Here is a 19,319-nt window from a genome sequence, read left to right on the forward strand (position 1 = left end):
GAATTTTATAAGACTTGGGGGAATAATTATTTTAATAGTCTCATGCTAATATTTAGTATGTGGTCAAAATAAAAAACGTACGTTCAGGGCACTTAATTCAAAGAAGTAGTCTGTTGATTCAAAAAATAATGGAATTATTCTTTCATAACATTTGTGTAGGAAACCAAACTAGTTTCGGAAATACAACTGGAAGTGTTAAAAAAAAAAAAGTGAGTAAATGCTTAGTGGGCTTAATAAAAGTACTGAAGAGGAATTTATTTTCCCACTTCAAGAGTGGTTAGCTTTGAAAGTCTAGTTTACAAAATTAAGACTTAAATAACATATGCAAGTTTAAAACTACGGAATCGGTGAGGAATTACTTTTGACAATCAGGTAGTTTTAATATGGAATTAGTAGGTTAGTTTGAAGAAGTCATACACAGGGAAAGGAATCTGACAGGTGCATCCCTTTGCAAGATGGATCGTTGTTGCTGCGGCCCATTTTCTTGCCCAGCTAGTACTGAGTCTTCTGTGAGTCTTCATTGGCAGAAGTACTAAAATAAATTGCACCTGCTTCACTGTTACATTCTTTAAGGTATGGGGAACTAAGTATGTATGCGTGCAGAGAGTCTGGATAGACACTGTTGACTAATCCCAACTTGTATACAGTAAGATTAATGTTGTCTGTGAACAGACACTGTTTTAAAGTAAGTTACTGTTCTCATGGTATTCACCCATTCATTCACAACAGTTAGTTGCTGTTGTCATTAAAATGATTTGTAAAAAATAAGCTAGACAGAAAATGATAATGTATGCCTCACAGACTTTTTTTGTCTTGAATAGAGTAAATATTTCTTCCTGCTGTGTATTGTATGGAGAAGATGATGAAACAAAGATTTATGTGCAATTCTGTATTGGATGCATGGGTTCCACTTTTTGATACAGACAGACTTCAGGGATCAGTCTGAGGTGGAGGTATTCCATTTGCCAGCACACTTGAAAAAAAAAAAGAAAACCAAATTAAGTTCCTTTTGGTCTTAATATGACAGGACCTTTGGGTAAATGTGCTCTCACAAACTTGGACAAGATCTCAGTCGTGTTACTCTTCTTGTAGACTTACTCTCTATTCACTTCTTTTGAACTTATCTTTGTTACAAGTCATTGCTTCTGCTGCCATTTCATTCTGTCTGTGCATTTCTCTTCCTCTCAGTTCACAGGCAGTCTATGAAATTCGCTAGCTTCAAAATTTGTTAGCTGTAGAAGACAGCAGCAGCCTGTTTGATGGAATTTATGCATGTCATCTGAAGAACTGCCAAGGATGTCCAGCACTTGTTTGGATTTGTATTGTTCTTTAAGCACTGGCAATCAAATCAATTGCTGTCATTTCCTGAAGAGGAGAAATCCTTTATTGTACTTTATTGTAACATGTGCTTATAGAAACAAACACTAAACTTGTAAAAGAGATTGTTTCGAGTTTTGCTGTTAAAACAAAAATTCCTTTTGATACTGGTCAGGGTTAAAAATCAGTTGAATGGAGCGATTGTCTTTCTTTTTGACCTTAAAAAGAAGTTAGGAAATAGATTTTATTCCATTGACTGAAGAAGCTTTTAATTACCTTGTTAAGCTACTGAAATTTAGCTCTCTGTGTAAATACAACTCTGTGATTACCCAAGTACTTTGTGATTGTTTAATTGGGCCAAAGCACAGGGCATATTGTTCTCATCATGTTCAGGAAAAATAAGTTATAACAGTACACACTTAAGAGTTTCAATTATTTTCTCAGAAATTTTGTAAAAATAACCAGAAGTAGCAGAAAAAATCACTGCTGCTCATTCCTCTTTTGATTCTATTATTTGCTAATATTATGATTTTACTGAAAAGATTTGGGGTACATGTAAAATATACTTTGTTAATCCAGCAAATTAAGTATTAATAATTATTGGGAAAAGAATAAAGAACCTTATTATGCCATTGAGTAAACTGGGCATGATATGCCATGATATGTCTTGAATAGTTTGTGTCATTCTGACCTTCTTATCTCAAAACGTATTAGGAGAATTGGAAAAGAGAAGCAAGGATGATAAAAAAAATACGGGACTTTCTTTACATGGAATGACTAAGCTGAGGACTCTGTTACTTGGAGGAGTCAAATTTTGGAAAAGTCAAATTTGGGAGGATATTACAGTGGTCTACAAAGTTACAGATTGTATGGATGGTATAAATAAGAACAATCATTCACTGTGTCTTTCAGTACAAGAACTAGAGGCTGCCCAGTAAACTTAGAAGAAAGGCTCAAAACAAGGAGAAGGGAGGCAGCCTTTTATGCAAGAGTTAGCTGATGTTGAAACTCCTTGGCAAGTCATTCTGTGGAAGCTGGACATATGCATAGGTTGAAAGGTTGGCTAGGCAAGTTCACAGAAGAAAAATCCATTGAGAGTTACTAAATACCCAGAAGCCCACCTGTCTCAAAAAATCTGAGCCGAAAATAGTTGAAGTTGGGAGAGTGTTGGGGTAATTGCCATTTTATGCTTGCACTGGTGTTATTCTTTCTTGGGCATTATTTTAGATCATCATGAAGGCACAGTACTGGGATAGTGGAATCTTTGGTCTCGCCCATGTTGCAATTCTTACGTTCTTACTTGTAAACCAGGTGTGCTCTGTCATCCTAATGAATTGCAACTCTTTACAACCTACCTTGGTTTATACCAAGCCTTTTATCCCATATACAGTGTCAGTAAGGGCAGATAAAGTGGACATTTGTGTATAAAGATGTTTGTGGTCTTCTGAGAGACTCGTAAACTAATAATTTCCAATATTCAGAAAGTTAGAAAAGGAAGAAAGGCCATATCCACAGCAATATGTTATTGCTATAATTGATCTAATTTATTTCTGTACAACAGAACTAAAACTTGGTTAGTAATCATAGCTGCTAGCTGTGTTTCCCTCCTGCCAAAGGTCTAGACTAGTGGCTTCCTATAAATGGTTTAGCATAATATTTTCTGCTGTGTGGCAGGATGCCCCCAACCACGCCTATGTAATTAGTTTTGCTAGTCTTCCTTTTTCCCAGACTTTGTTGCATTAGCACACTCTAAAAAGCATTGCCCTACGAGCTGCTTGAGCTGCTCTGAGTATGTCCTTTGAACAAAGGCTTTATGTATTAGTTGCCAGACTTTTCCCGAATGCACTGATAGAAGAATTATTAGCAGTGTACTTGGAGTAGATATATGCAGAAATTTCTGTTCTGTTCTCTAGGCCAGCTTTAGCTAATCACATCCATGTAACTTCATCTAAATTTTGGCTCAGTACTGACAATGCAATAAAACATTGGAATCACTTTTGAGGAACAGAATACAGCAAGTTAAGTATTATCTACATTCTGGTGATACTGCAAACGCTGAATTTCGCAATTGTCTCTGAATGGTAATGAAGTCACAATTGTCACTCAGGTAGGTGGCTCTGCGTTTCTGATGCACTAGTATAAAAATTTTTACTGTGGATCAGGAACTATCCCATGGAAAGAAGATCAGATATGCCACAGAAAAGATTTGAAACACTCCTTGTAGTTCTGCTAGATTGACACTCTCTGATTATTTTTATGAGTTCACAGTCTCCACTTTGCAAGCTCTGTGCCTTGCTATCATAATCAACTTTCAAATTTCTGCGGTTTTGAAATCTACGTATGGTTTATCCAGATAAAGGATTTTTTACTGATTTTGTTGAGAGATGCCTGGTGGAGGAGTCTCAGTGTTGAAGGGGACCTAAAGCCTAGCTTGAAATAGAATTAACATGTTCTGAAGAAGAAGGATGGATTAATCTAAGATTGGGCTACAACTGCTAGAAGGCCTGGAGCTCCTTCTGTATGATGGCTTATGCTGTCTGTACTGCTATCAGTAAAGTAATTCCAATATACTGAAGACTCAGTCAAACCTCTTTAGCTAGCTTGCGTGCTGATGTTAAATGCAGAAGCACAGAACTTGGTGCAGGGTGTAAAAATGGAAAGAAGCAAGATGGATCTTTGGTTAGCTACCCTAGGCCAAGCCTATTGATGCTGCTGTGACTGCCGTGTGAATATCCCTCAAAATTATGTTTATTTTTAAATAAATTATGTTTAAATAATTTAAACATACAGCTCTGCTGTATGCTTGCATGACACATCAACATAGTGTTGAAGAAAAACCTCTCTGTTGATGTATTTTTCATAAGCTTAGTTGAAAATTTTTTTAGACACTCTAGGGATGGAATTTGTGTTGAGAGAATCTTCTATTAAATCATAAAATAAGCTTTGTACATCTGTCCTAAGTACACTGATTATACTACTGATTATGGTAAATTTGCAACTGATATTCTAATGTTACATTGCCAAAATTGATGAAGACAAATGACAGCATTAAAAAACTGTTTCAGAATGGAGTTTATTTTTACTGCTCTGACTGCATTTGCAGTTTAGAAAAAGTAGTATGGAAATGTTTCATCTACAGTGCAATTATTTAAAATATTTCTTTTCAAATAAATCAGGAGAATTAAAACTTATAGCAGTAATAGTGTTTCTAGCTGTAACTCAGAATTTTGTTTGTCCACCCAAGCTAAGCATCAGAAGAAAGTCCAATAAAGGCAGACTTTGGTTGTCTATGGCAGTTTTAAAGACATGGAAAAACTAATAATAGAAAAAAGCTATTTCTGTTGAGTGATGTGTAACATGTATATTATGCTTTTCCTTCCTTGGTTTAAATAGATCTTTTTGGTTTGAGGTTTTTGAGGAAGAAACCAAATAAGACGTGTACTTTATTTTAAGGCAAAATGCTGTTGCGGTGTACCACTTACTCTGTAACGCTAAGGATATGCTGTAGTAAAGCTTTTAGAAGGACATCAAAAAATATTGTGTTATAAAGAGTATTGCTGTTCGCAACCTGTGCAAATCTAATGAATGACCAAATTATCTTAAAAGTGATGAACTGTTGAAGAATTATGATACAAAGCTTTTTATAAAAACTGACCAAAAGTCAGTATTTGTTTTATAACTGTTTTTCCACACAATTCTCTAGCATTAGTGACATTGTCTGCACTTGCAAAATAACTACTTTTTAATCATAGCCAAGTATATGTATGCAAAAGAATATGGTGAAACTACCAGCTAGTCACTGTTTCTTCATTTTTATTTTCCATAACTTAGAAATAGGTGTTGGAATTGTCAGATAGCTTGAGGTTTTTGATCCCTTTAAGGAAGTCTGAGATTTCAGTCTGTTTCGGCAGTAGTTCAGTTTATCGTTCTAGGTGTTGGAAGTAGGTTAACCTAATTTTTTAAAACAGAGGGTTTTTTTTGGTCTGGTCTCTTAACACGTATTCAAATGTGAGACATATATGGGTGCATAGATAAATCATGTTGCATAGCATGAAGAATAAAAAGTAAAAAAGATCAAATTCTAATGAACCTTTTATGTTTATCATTGAGCAAGGATGTATGAAAAGGACAGTCCTTATTTGAATAGCTTGTTGTTGAAACATAAAATAACAAAAGCAAGTGTCAAAAAGTATAATTTGGTTTAAAACAAGTGAAAAATAAAACCTTCGTTTCAGAGATAACATATTTGGAAATGTTCCCTAAAAATGAACTCTTAAGAATTTGTAATAGTTAGCTGTGTTCCCTTTAGTCAGGACAGAACCGGTTCTTAGGCTTTATTTTGTTTTCTGATAACGTTTTCAAGCAGGTTAATTGGCAAATCCTGTAGTATTATATATATGAAGTACGTGTTCAGCTGTCTCAAAGTTATGAAGACCTTTATGTCCAGTTGTACCTATTTGTTGTTTTGTCTGGCCTGAATTTTCTTATATTCATGTACTTTTTACGTTTATATTCCAGCCATCTTTGTAGGTCTTTCCTCAGCAATTTGCTGTGATTATATTTTTTGTTTCCTAAACTCTTTTTCATTAAGAAATATTCCTTCAGAAGCCTCAGTTATTTCTGTCAATATTATCTCAAACATTACTCAGGCATATCAGTAGCTTTCAGGTAACTTTAGAGTAGGTTTATGTGCTTACAAGTAAGTTACTTGCGTTTCATACTGGTTTTGAACAGTTTGCATTTCTAGTAGAGAGTTTTCATACTTTATTCATTTATCATACTTAAAGAAAATATATGCTGTGGTTTATTGTTGATTAGTTAAAATCTTTACAGTGTATCTAATGCTAGTATTCATATATGTTTCCAATCCTCTTACAGTTATATTTCTATGTCAGTGTTAATTTGATGCAGATAGTCCTTCTCTCTGGCCCAGTCGACATTTCCAGTAACATACAGCTAGTAATAACAGTGCTTTATACAGCCTCTTTTCCTTTAGTGGGCCATTTCACATAATCAGACTGGTGAAAAAGGCAATGTTAGCCTTGAATGTATAAATACACATTAACATGTAAAAAGAAGTAATTAATTTTGCCTTTGTATCTACTCCTGTTAATACCACTATTAGAACCACTTTTTGAATTGTAATGCACATGCTTCAGAAAGTTTAAAAAGCCCTAGAGCTTAAATGAAGGTGGCAGAAAGGCCACAGTGTAGTGGTGCGATGCTGACAAAGTTCAATTTATCAATCTGATTTAAAAGAAAATTTAAAAAATGATTTCAGCATGAAAGAGATCTCTAGTGGGACAGAGGGATTCAACTTTGCTGATAAAGGCATAACAACATCCCCCAGATGGACACTGAAATATTTTTTTTTTTTTAAAGATTGAAGCAGAATTAATTAAGTGCTCAAGACGTTAGAAGAAAAACCAATTAAATACTAGGATGCACTCTCTACCTCTGAAGTTCCCTAAGCCACGGAGCTGGGGGGTTCTGTCAGGAAAGGTATCAGTCTGTGCTGTCCTGTTATCCCTGCAAGCACTCACAAACGACTGCTGTGGAGGGAAAGGCAGATGAACTGGATAGCCTAATACAGGTGTTCTCAAATTATGTTGAAAACAACTCTTAATATGAGATTGAATAATGTTTAAGGAACAGCTTTTTATCCTAAGTAGCTTCTAGAATAAATTACTTACCTTTTTATGCTAGGGGTGGGTGGACGTATGATTGAATCTTCATGATGCTTTCTAGCCTTCAAACCTGTGAATTTGTATGTCTCTTTATTTTAAATAAGGGAATACACTTGCTTACATAGAGCTCTCTGTGAACTTCATAGTTGCACAATTACATGCATTAGGCCCACAAGCTCACAGGTTGCAGGGGTCAGGAAGAATCCTCTCTTCTTTCCCTGCAATGTACAACTAGATGGGAGAGAAATGTCTGTCTTCCCCTAAGGTGTCTGGGATTGGCTGTAGCTGCAAATAACTTACCTGACAAGGTTGAGCAGTGCTTACAGTATTTACAGAGAAGTCATCTTTCTTACATGTTTGACTTGTGTCCTACTCAAATGATCAGGATCATACCACTCATCAGATTTACAAAGGAAAGGGATTTTTCTGCATCAGAGTTGCAGATAACTGAGGCTTCTTCAAGACGTAGTCTGCAGCTTACATCTACACTAATAAATTAAATAAACATGTCACTGACTTTTTTCTTGCACTGAGGACCACTGGCACAGAACTTCTTGCGTCCACACTAATAAGCTGACTTCTCCAGGACAGAGTGCTTTGTATGTTTTGCCTGTTCATAATTGTATGTGGCCATGTTCTGAACGTCTTCTGGGAATTCTTTGAGGTTAGATAATGGGCCAAATCTGTGCAAGGAACTTTTTTTTTTTTAACAATTTGATGGACTTTTAAAACTGTTTGATAATACAGATAATAGAATTTCAGAGTCCAGGAGTGTGGTCCCTTTCACTTTTTAATTCAGTGGTATAGATGTATATTTTAGCATGGGGCATGCTCATACCCTGCCAAAAAAGACTAGAAAGTTTTCCTTTTTAAGTGCCCTTGGAGGGCACACTAACACTTCCCGTTTGACTCATGGCATGACAGGAGGCCATTGCCGCTCCAATTCTTAATAGTCTACCTCTGCAGTTTCATTCTGGCTGATGGAGTTGTAAGTGACAGCTGTACATCCATCATGCATTTCCCACCTGTCTGATGTGGCTCTTGAGCAGCCCTGCAGGTGTGCCTAGAAGTCTCAGACCTCTTCCCTATCTGCCTCATCAAATGACTTACCATCCATTCAGGGTGGGAATGGACATGCAATCAACGATCTTGCCTCACACCTCTTTCCACATTCCACTTCCCCAGCCTGGTCACATTTCAGGGACATATGCAGACACTTTATTAGGAGGCATACGATCTTCTCTTCCAACTTGGGCAAAGGATTTCCTTGGCTGTCTCAAAATGGTCAGGCTGCCATCTCATCCTGAGGTTTTTTGCAACCTGCATATCTGTATTCTTACATTCAAATTTTGTATGGTGGCCCTCTTACACATTCTGTCAGTGAATCAAAAAGAAAATATATTCGCATCTTGCAAACTGCATTTTTGCATAAGTCTTGTGACTGTTGTTACCATTTTTAATGGTTGGTTGAGATAATTGTTGGCTTGAGAATTTACCTTTTGGTTGTCTTTGGCTCCTGAAGTATTTACTAAGGTCCTGGTGACAGCTGTGACCCATCTTCATCTTTGTGGGTTTTTTTGTTTTGTTTTGTTTTTGTTTGTTCGTTTGTTTTTGTTTTTAAATAGCAGTTAGACCTATCTAATCTCACGGGTAATCTGGATGATTTGTCATTTCAGGGGTTTCTTGGCTTGAAGCTACTATCTGACAAGTATTGACACTGTAGTCTTCCGCATTTGGGAACCCAACATTTATGGGTTAAATGGATTCCTTGGAAATTCAAAATAAAGTTAGAGGAAGTGGTGTCAAAACCAAAAAAGACAAGTTAGGCTGATTTGGTTAAATTGGATAGAGAAGCAAATGATGGAATCGAGCAGTTTGGTACATAAAAATAATAAGAGCTTTCAAACAAATCACGAGCAGAAACCATCCATATGAAATGAAAAAAATGGAGCTTGAAGATGATGTAGGTAAAGTAAGTCATCGGACATTGAAAACTTAAGAGTTTTTTTTCTGTTAAACTGAGGCGTAGGAGAGTGTATGGATGTTCCTTACAGGAAATTAATTATTGCCTATAAAATTTGAATATTTAATGAAGCCATAATTAGAATACATCACTACCTGGGTATGTTCTTGCAAAAATAATTAGTGTATTGGAAAATAAAATTATGTTTTCCTTAGTTTTATTATCCAATTTAAGTTTCATTATCATTATGTTTTCTTACAAATGCTAGCCTATGCATAACGAAGAATACTCGCTACCCAGCATAAACAGAAGGATACCATGGTCCTTGTTTTTAAAAAAATATAATGGGAACGAGGGACTTAATTAATTTCATTCTCTCCTATCACAGTTCCTTGTGAAACTGAACTGAAGGTGAGGAGTAAGTTCAGACTCATACCTGTATGAGAGTAGGAAGATTCAGGCCATAAGGGCAAATTTTCAGCTCTACTGAAAACAGTGACAACATTTTACTTGAGTTTAGTAGAACTGGCTTTCTTCTTAAACATCCATTTTATCTAAGGATGTATGCCTTTAATTGTTTTTTTCCTATTAGCATTGGATATTAAAAAACATTAGAAGACCAATACTTCTTGTGTATTGCACAGACTTCCTTGTGTTCAGTTCTAAACTACATTTTAAAGAATTCAAGCAAGTTTGGGTTTTCTCACTAAATAAGCCTGAGCCCTGTCTGCTTTCTTTCAAGAGTAATTTTGCATGAACTTCAATAGGATTAGGTTAAGGCTCTGTCCTAATTGCAGAAATAAGAAGTTTGCTTCCTTAAATATGTAAAAGACAGGAAATATTCAGTAAAAATCTTTCTCTCTTTATCTGTGTCATTTTAAAGCTTTGTGGCATACAAAACCTGATTATATTCCAACACATTTTATGTAAGAATGCTGATTTGATTACCTCCCCCTCTCCAAACAGCAAGTGGGAAATCAGTGAGAGCTTTATGTGCATATAGGGTGGCAGAGTTTGAACCACCTTGATGAGATCAGTGCATGTGAACATTTGAGTTCAAAATTAGAGCTTAATCCCACAAACTGCTCCACACTCAGTACCTTTAAAAATCACAGGAATTCCATGTGGTCACAGGAGTCTACGTGCATACAGAGTTTACTGGATTTGTTCCAAATTTTAAGCTTTGTTATTTTGTCCATGAATTTGGCTCACAGACAGACCTTAACTCTTTTAGCACTGAAAGGTACGTATCTCATGATCAGACTCCTACGTGATAACAGTCCTTAGGTTATTTTTAACAGAAGCATCTTGTGGCCTGAAATTAGTAACTATTTGGGTTAAAAATTAAAGCATAAAGATCATCATTGTTTTCACTCACCATTCTAAAGAATAGAAGTTATTCTGAAACATACTGCAAGGAAATCCTTGAAAATCAAAGGCATTGTAGGAGTGTTCTTATATCACTAGCCATATCATAGGACTGCATATTCAAAATATGAAGGTGTAATTAATGAATTGACTGCTGCATGACCAGTGCTATTATTATTAGCTGTGCCGCAGAAAACATTTTAATTCCGTTTTCAGCTCCAGATACTTACACGTTCACGACACAAAAACTCATTAAGCTTCTGTATTTGAAGGATTTTATCTAAAATGATGGAAATTCTCCTTTAAAGATGTTATTTAGCTTTTTGCAAAAATGTTTTTCATTTTAGTTTGTTATAGTATACTCTTAAGACACATATCATCATTGGAAGATAATGAGAAGGGAACTATAATGGCAGTTCATAAGATTATTTTTCTTTACTATTGTTAGTGTAATAATTGAGAGTCATAGTTTCTAATTAGAATCAAAGTTTAAATAGTAGGAGTTACAATCAATATTGTTTAGTTGGTAAGTGTGAGACTGTAAGAGGATTCCAATTATGTTCAAAAAGTAAAAGTTAAGTGTTTTGAATCAGTAACAGTCTATGGACATGGTGCTGTAACTTCATAACAGCATGGTAGACTGCTTTACGGAGCTGGTGATTACAAAGATCCACTTTAACCATTTTTTTCTTACTGGCAGGTGTCCCACTGGCCTGAGGCCAGCGGCTGTGAGTGTACTGCAGCTTGCGGTTTACACCAGAGTGTAGAAAATGCCGACACCAGCTGGCTGCACATAATTAAGCTGATTGCGGTCTGACAACTTGAACTATGATACAGATATGTGATAAATATACAAAATATCGTACAAATTTGAGTCTGACATATTTTATCTACTTTTTTTCTTCTTAACAGATATGATATCTGCACTTACAAAAACAAGCCTTGTGGAACACTGGGTAAGGTTATAAAGAGAAATTTCAGCTTGTATTTGCTGTTTCCTTGCTTTATACTCAGCTATTGATTTATTGACTGATCAGATCTTTTTAAGTTTATGCTTTCAAAATTTTGCAGTTTTATAAACATGAACAATAAAAGGTAACCCTGGGTGGGTTTCGGCTTTGATACGTTGCTGGAAGTTTAAATTAAGTGAGCTGCTGCTGTGTATTTCTTCTCTGGCAGCTGTAGTTCCGATAAAACCTAGCAGGTGACTCAAACTTACTCCTTACAAAAGAGAACTTGCTGGTTATTTCCATTTAACCTGTCTCCATGATCAAGTTAAAAAAAACACAAGTACAAGACCTCAGGAAAGTTAAAAACCAAACCAACCAACCAAAAAAAACCTTACAAAAGAAACAGGCATTGAGGTTTACACTGTTGCTCTGTTGTACACAGGGAGTACAGCTTCAGATTGTTCCTTTCACAGACTTAGAGAAAAATACCACAGTGATAGAAATTACAGTAACATTGAAACTCCTTAAAACAATGCTTTGACAATGGAGAAGCACAGATAGCAACCTTAAGTACAGGATGGAGAGCTATTGTTCTTCCCATACCTAAATTTGTCACCAAAAGTTATTTACTATAGTATAGTTATTACCTTTAATAGTGCTTTAATATATGAAAGAAACATTATTCAAAGGCTGATGCAACATTTATTTATAGTTTTTTTCAATTTGCATCTTTTCATAAGCCTCTTTCCCAGAAGTAATTAAAGATACAATTCTAATTGGGCTAGTTCACATTATTAATACTTTTCTCAATCAGAGCTCATAATTGTATTTGCTTTGTCTTTCCCTGTATTACTGTATGCTTTGATAGCCTTAACTCATGTTAATTTTTCTGCAAGTCCCACTCAAGTCAGCACAACACTTCTGGCACAGGGATGTAGTTTACCCAGGGAAAGGTACCATAATTTTGCCTGCTGTAAATACAAACAATATCCACAGCATGTTTTAGTAAAAGGCAAATGATGCTGATGAATTTCTAAAGGTAATTGATTTTCTTTGACATCTGTGTAGAAGAGGCAAAACTGAAGAGACTGTCTATATTGATGGCACAGAATTGTCTTAGCAAGTGTTGAAAGAAGAAAGTTTGAAAGAGCATACATTCACGCATGAACTATTTGATATTTTTACATGGTATTTTTAACACAGATCATTAGCGTACTAGTTCTTACTGTATCAGACTTTGGCATAAAGGCAAATTCTGCTTCACTTGAATCCAGCATAGCAGAGGATAGACTTTGGCAAGTGTTTTATTAAACAAAAGGGTTGATTTTTTTTTTTTAAATAAAAATAAAAATCACATACGGTATCAGTTCCAACTCAGTGTTATAGGACCCTGGGCAACACAACCATGACAACTTATTTGAACTGGAGAAGAGACAAGGCCCTGTGGCCCTCTTTTGCAAAACACTTAATATGCTTAAATCCCACTGACCTCCAGTAACTGAAGTTAAGCATATATTTAAGGAGTCTGTGAACAAAAGTCTCAGAGAAGGTCAAAAGAAACCTGAATCATTGGTATTCTAGGAAGAAAGAGAAATAAAGGATTTCGTGTGGCACAGACATCTCTCTCCTATTCCAGTTTCCTAAAACAGGGAATCTTTCGTGGAACCTCTTAGAAAAGATAGACCTCAGATGTCTTTGCAGGCATGTCTGTGGCTCCAGTGAAGGACAACTCCTTTTTTAAATCTGAGCCATAGACTGAGTTCTTGACTTGATCTCTTGTCACTTTCTGCAAGCATGGTATGGAATTACATTAATCTGGTCCTGTAAGTCACTGAAGCAAGTGCTCAGTTTTAAGATCTGAAGATAGAGATAACTTTACCGCTCAAATGTGGTGAACTTTGCAGGGGAACATGACAGTTGGTATGTAAGTATTGCCATGTTGTCTTCAGAATGTCCTACTGAATTAGAATAGCATAGGTGCATGGTAATTACTGTATTTTCTACAGGTTGCACACTGCGAAAAATACACAGATTTTTCTCCATGGATAGTCTTTTTTCTTCTGATGTTTTATCCTGTTCTCAGTGGGTGTGCCTACACCGATGATTTGTTTATAGCAGTAGTACTGTTTTGATGCAGATTCTGCAGACACACATTGTCACCTTTTGCCCATGTCAGTTTGGTTATCAGAGTAGTTTTGGTGTGTGCAAACTAGATTTGTTTTGGAGAAAACTGAAGTCAGAACACATACTCCCAAATGCTCCATATGTGCCAGTGGGAGACGTTAGGGTCTAAATCACTACATGGGCTGTATTCTCATGATATCCTGTAATACTTTTTTCCCTTTAGAAAGCTTTGAACCACATGCGTAGTGAATATCTTCAGCCTACGGGATTAAACTAGTCCCAAGTAGAGTGTCCAACCCACATACAAAGATATGCGAGGAGCCTCAATATCAGTGCTTCACTCTGCTGACCCTCTCCTAGGCTCCAAATTACTTGCTAATGTGGACGCAGCCAGGAAGCACTTGTCGTCTTACTACTTGCTTGCTGTTAGTCCAAACAGAATAATTTCAAGTGCCTGCTCATATAAAGAGTATGATTTCTCTCTTCCCCCCTCCTGGCCCATTCCACCCATCCCCCAACCAAAGTTACACTTTCTCCAGTCATTTTTTTATTATAGTGTAGTTAACTGAGCAGGTAATTTCCTTAAAGAAAGGATTAGTGTTTCTTTCAGATAAGAAACTCTAGGGAGGAATACGTTAAATAAATCTGATGTTTAGAGCTTTCTGTAGTGGCACTAAATTATGACTGCAGTACGTTGTATGATAATCTGTTGCTGAAGAATGTGTAAGATATGGAACAGCTATATTCTGTAAATGCCAGTTGCTTTCTCTCTCTAAAGGGAGTTTTTAAAAGCGCTTGTAATACAATAAGGTTTTAATTCCAGAAGATGATGGGTGATAAATGGAGAAGACTTCCATGGTTAAATGAATGCTTGTTACTAACATGTCTCCTCTCTCTTCATTGATGCATTCAGTTTTGTTTTTTAAATTTTTTTAATGTACCATGTGGGGCTTTTCATAGCTTGAAAAGTTGCTTGTATGTTTTTCTGAACCCACTAAACTTAAACAGATTTCTTTAGAAAAATAATGTGGATACATTTTGCTTTCTTCAGGCTCAAGAATGTTAAAATAGAAATGCTTTCTTGAATTCCCTCTCCTGGCTCAAGTTACTAGGTGGTCCCAAGTTACCAGAAGTAAAATTTATAAATCTAACCCCTAGTCTAGACATTTTCCAGCACTGACTGCAGTTCAAAAAATATTAATGTCTAGCCGGCAAAGTGAAATTCCCCCCAGTGATTTTGTAAATGACTAGAAAGTTAACCTTTTGCCAACTGCTCCTTCTGTGCATAGAGGTTATTAAAAAGAATCCAGGCATTTATAACTAGGGCTTTTAAGACTGAAACACCTTGGCATGACCCTTTGTGTCTCCTTCTGTTTATTCAGGCTTGGCCTCTGTGGCTGGAATGTGTGAGCCTGAAAGGAGCTGCAGCATTAATGAAGACATTGGCCTAGGTTCAGCTTTTACCATTGCACATGAGATTGGTCACAAGTGAGTGAGTTTAAAAAAAGAATACGTTTTAATGTATCACCTTTTTAATATTAGTTTAATAATAGATTTTTTTTTTCTTTCCTGCATGGCTGTACCATCTCTATTCCGGTGCTCCATGTTTCTGTATATAGTATTCATGAGTGGCAGTACATTTTATTTAGTATGTATTACCAAGGGCTTTAAATTTAGAACTGAAGACTCATTGTTTACTCTTTGATTTCAGATTGCAGTTAAATCTGTGCTTTTGAGATTTGGCTCACAACCTTCCTACTCTGTTTCATATTTTTAAATATTTGGCTTTGAAATTTCTTTTTTTTCCCCTCTTACTTTTGTCTACCTTTCTTTATGAAACAAAAGTGGTTAAAAGGTAATTTTTTTGCTTTTTGTTATTTTGTCTAAAATATAATTCAAATTATTTTCATCAAAACATTGATTCTGTTGTCAATATTCATACACTTTTAGTCATCTTTCACTCAAGCATGAAGTATATAAAATAGTCATAGTATCACCTGTTACATTTTAAACATCAGCATATAATTTTAAAGAGCATGATGTTATGAGACTGATAAAATCTGAGTAGAGTTTGGTCTGGAAATATTTCAGGTATTCCTTCAAAAGACAGCATACTTAGTACATTGTGATGACTCTAAAAAGACTAGGCACCTTCTATTATCAAGAGGTTTCCTTCTTTGTTTACATGGGTTGACCAACACCGAGTTACGGATGACATGTTTTTCCAATCATTAGCTGATGCAACTGCTAAAAGTTCCAATGCAGACTGAAATGGAAGCTATCAATCTGCTGGTCAAAAAAAGGAGTTGGAAGTAAACAGTTATTTCCAGCCCACCTGTCATAATCACTGGGCAAGTATGATCTCATTTATATTATGTATGAAAAAAACACTGTAGTTGCATTGAAGTAGATGAATTTTAGAATCCAAAAGCAATTGTATAAGATCTGAACAAAAATAATTTAAAACACGTGTAATTCTCCTCATCTTCATTTCCTTCCTTCTTTTTCCTTCACTTGCATGAGTTGAGAAGGATGGGGTGAAGGAAAAATGTATTTCCACTGTTGAGGAAAAAGCTCCTCCAAATCACTCATAGTTCTGAAATTCTTGTTAGTAACATCTCTTATAGTAATATGTGATCTTGCTGTGAATTTGTCACGTGTTTAACAAGAAACCAATACCTCATCTTTGTTCTAATCCGTATGTCATGCAACTACATATTTTATGCAGGTTATTCCACAGATACATGAAAATAATTTAAATATATGCAGCTATTTTATCATGCAAAGCTGGCATGATGACAAAAATTGATTTGAAGTGCTTAGACTTTGGTTAGAATCTGAGAAAAACAAAATAGTGACAGCATATATCCTGTGATCACAGGAATTTTTTTAACCATCTGTTTTCTCCACATTCCATATCTTTTGGCTTCTTATACATAAGGGCTTTTAAAATTCTGAAGTCTCAGCTCTTTGAGGCTTTCATCTCATCCTGTAGCTGGCATGTCGTGTCAAATGCTCGTTTGAAAAGAAAGTAGAAATCATATTCCTTTAGCTTTTATCCAATGCACAGTGATTAAAGAAAGTTGCACTGCAAGCTTGGTGTTAAAAAAGAACATGCCATGTAGATAGCTTCAGTAAAAGCTGGGAAGAATATGTGGGCAAAAAGTCTTCAAGGTTTATAATGTTTTGTGCTATCCACGCATTACCTCCCATTCATCCACACTGTGACTGAATGCCTCTACGACTAAATCGACTAAATCAAGGAAGTTGTTATTTCCTCTCAACTTCCTGCTTCCTAGTACCTACTAGAAGGTACTTGCATATGCGAGTAAAATAATTGTTTCAGGGAGCCTTGTAAAATTTCTTCTTTGGCTGTACCATGATAAGTGCTTTTCTTTTCAGACATACATGGTAAATAGGAAATTGGCTTCATTGTCAAATGAAAAATAGAAGCATTTGAGGGACATGCCTACACTGAATATATAACATACAACAAAAAAGCACTCAATTAAATTAGAATGGGAGGATTGCACTTTGAAAGATCATGTTTTTATTAATTATATAGTTGCTATGGAATACTGAGTTTTTTAAAAAAATGTTGAACTGAGGAATAAAATTCTCTTGTGACTACAAGAGAACGGTAATGATAATACATATATTTTGATAGATTATCCACAGTTTCTCCAAAATTGGATTTGTAAGATTCCATGATGGAAGTATGTCTCAACTTGTTGTTAGTTTAAATTGTAGAGTGATGAGAAGTCATTAGATCATTCAGTCTGACTTTCTGTATATCATAGTGTATTAAATTTAACTCATTTAACCTTGTATTGATCCAAGTAACTTCCATTTGGTTGAAGAATATTATCCAGAAAAGTACTTAGTCTTGAAGACTTAAAGAGACTGAGAGCACTGTGAGTGTGATTATTATGGTCAGTCATACTTTCTGTTAAATATTTATAAGTATTTTTTAAAATATTGTTTTGGCTTCCGTTCCTTACCACTTATATTTTTTATGTGTATAACCCAGTTTTGGTGCAGATAAGCTGTGTGCAGTTGACACTCATAACCAGCTGATTTTATTGAAGACAACTGTACACTGTCATTAACTCTGTGTTTCTTTCTTGAGGGCATAAAAAATGGTGTTAGACTAACAGTTTTATGGTTGTTTCTCCCTATGCAGGGTTCTGAGAACAACCTTGTATTACTCTTTAATACTTCCGTGAGTCAGATAAAATTCAGGGTGGGCCCTTTAGCCTTCAGAATAGTGTCTCTAGAAATTTGATTTATGATGCTTGACTTACAGAATGCTTACTTTCCTACCATTCTATATTTCACACTGAAGAAATGCTTAAGATTTCTGGTAAGCAAAAATCACAACCAGTGATTTCTCATGGCAGGAGTGAGAACCTGATGTGTATCCCCTGCATTGTCAAGCAAAGTTTGACTTTTTCTTCTTAGTGAAGAAAGGAACTATTTGCAGGCTTGAATATGCTGTTATGCTCAGACAAGTTGTAAGATTTAAGATCCAGTTCCATTTTCTGTTCCCCTACCAGCTGAGTTAGGTGGCTTTCCACTCTATGCTTTTTAATTTGGATACTTTCTAAAATGCCTAGCTTGCCCCATGTATGCTGTACAGGATGCTTAGTTGAACTAATAAGGAATTCCAGGTTCCGTTGAAAGGGGTATATCCCTAAAAGAAAGGCATTGTGCCATTCATTGTTGCAGTCCTATGGAGTTACCTGAGATCCGGAAACTAAATAACAAAGTGAAAAAGAACAAAATGGGGAAAAATAAAGGAAACGTCAAAACAGGAGGAGAGTGGACTAGGCTTAGAACAGAGAACTGCCATAAAACTTGGAGTAAGAAAAGAGTTTACTAATGTCAGACAGCTATTGAGGGCTGTACGGAAGGAGCCAGGGAGAAAAGGCTGGTGGCTAAAGTAGTTTCTGAAAAGTCAGAATTGTCTTGACTTACAGAAGATGTCATGAATTGAAATTCAGAGGAGTTTGGCAGTCATATCTTGATTAAAAAAAGGTGTAGGAAATAAGAAGATAGATTACAGTCTTAACGGGGTAGATGATTGGCTTCAAGATGAAGAACAATAATATTTTCAAGCATGTATTTAGTTCTGAATTAGTTCATACAGCTAAAATGTGTCTGCAATTTTAGCACTTTTTTTAAAGTCTTTTTTTAGTCTGTATGCAAAGTAGACAAATAGCATAAATACCCCTCCTCCCATATGAGAAAGTTGGTCTTCAGTGCTGGAGTAGAAATTTCTAATCTAGGAAATCCTAGAGGTACTTTCAGAAGCTGGTTGTCTTTTCCTCATTCTTCAGTGATCAGTGAGCTTCATGTTTGATCAGTCAAACCTCAGCTGCATTATAGGACCTGAGTTTGAGTGAGGTGTTTTCTAGAACAAATGCGTGTCAAGGAATGTGTGTGTTGTACAAGTAGAAGGAAAATACTCCAATCTGAAGTAATAGGTACACATATACCAAACTTCAAAATAGCTTTAAAAAATAGTTGAAACACAACTAGGATGAATTGTACTAACACTACCTCCTGTCAGCTCTCCCATGAACAGATCTCCAGCCGATGCTGTCATCATTGTTCTATCTATGATGATGATGTCTTCCATCATCAACTGTAGCAGGGCTGAAAGAGCGTCTCAAAGCTACAGTGTATGAACACCTCAACACCAGCCAGAACAAGTTAAAACTTGTCCCTGCTAGATGCCTAGGGTCCTGCTAGGTGCCTAGGATTGACTGAGAACGATGCCTTAAATTTTTAGGGACAGTTTAAGTAACTTTTTTTAGTTAAAAAACCAGAACAAATGTGTCCAGTTTTTGGCTGGAAAAGCCACATAAGACCATACATAATCATATTCTTGCTCTTTTGCCTCACCAC

The 19,319-nt window shown here is 35.8% G+C and overlaps 1 protein-coding gene across 1 annotated transcript in view; it reads left to right on the forward strand.

Annotated features, from left to right (window-relative positions):
- Window positions 1-19,319, forward strand: part of ADAMTS6 (ADAM metallopeptidase with thrombospondin type 1 motif, 6) — a 156,669-nt gene that overhangs the window by 47,479 nt on the left and 89,871 nt on the right. Inside the window, exons 8-9 of the mRNA XM_009327284.1 lie at window positions 11,248-11,291; window positions 14,792-14,897. Of these exons, the coding sequence (XP_009325559.1) occupies window positions 11,248-11,291; window positions 14,792-14,897 (150 nt within the window). The remainder of the gene's footprint in view (window positions 1-11,247; window positions 11,292-14,791; window positions 14,898-19,319) is intronic.

This window comes from Pygoscelis adeliae, unplaced genomic scaffold, assembly GCF_000699105.1.
Source record: "Pygoscelis adeliae isolate BGI_AS28 unplaced genomic scaffold, ASM69910v1 Scaffold26, whole genome shotgun sequence".
Lineage (NCBI taxonomy): Eukaryota > Metazoa > Chordata > Aves > Sphenisciformes > Spheniscidae > Pygoscelis > Pygoscelis adeliae.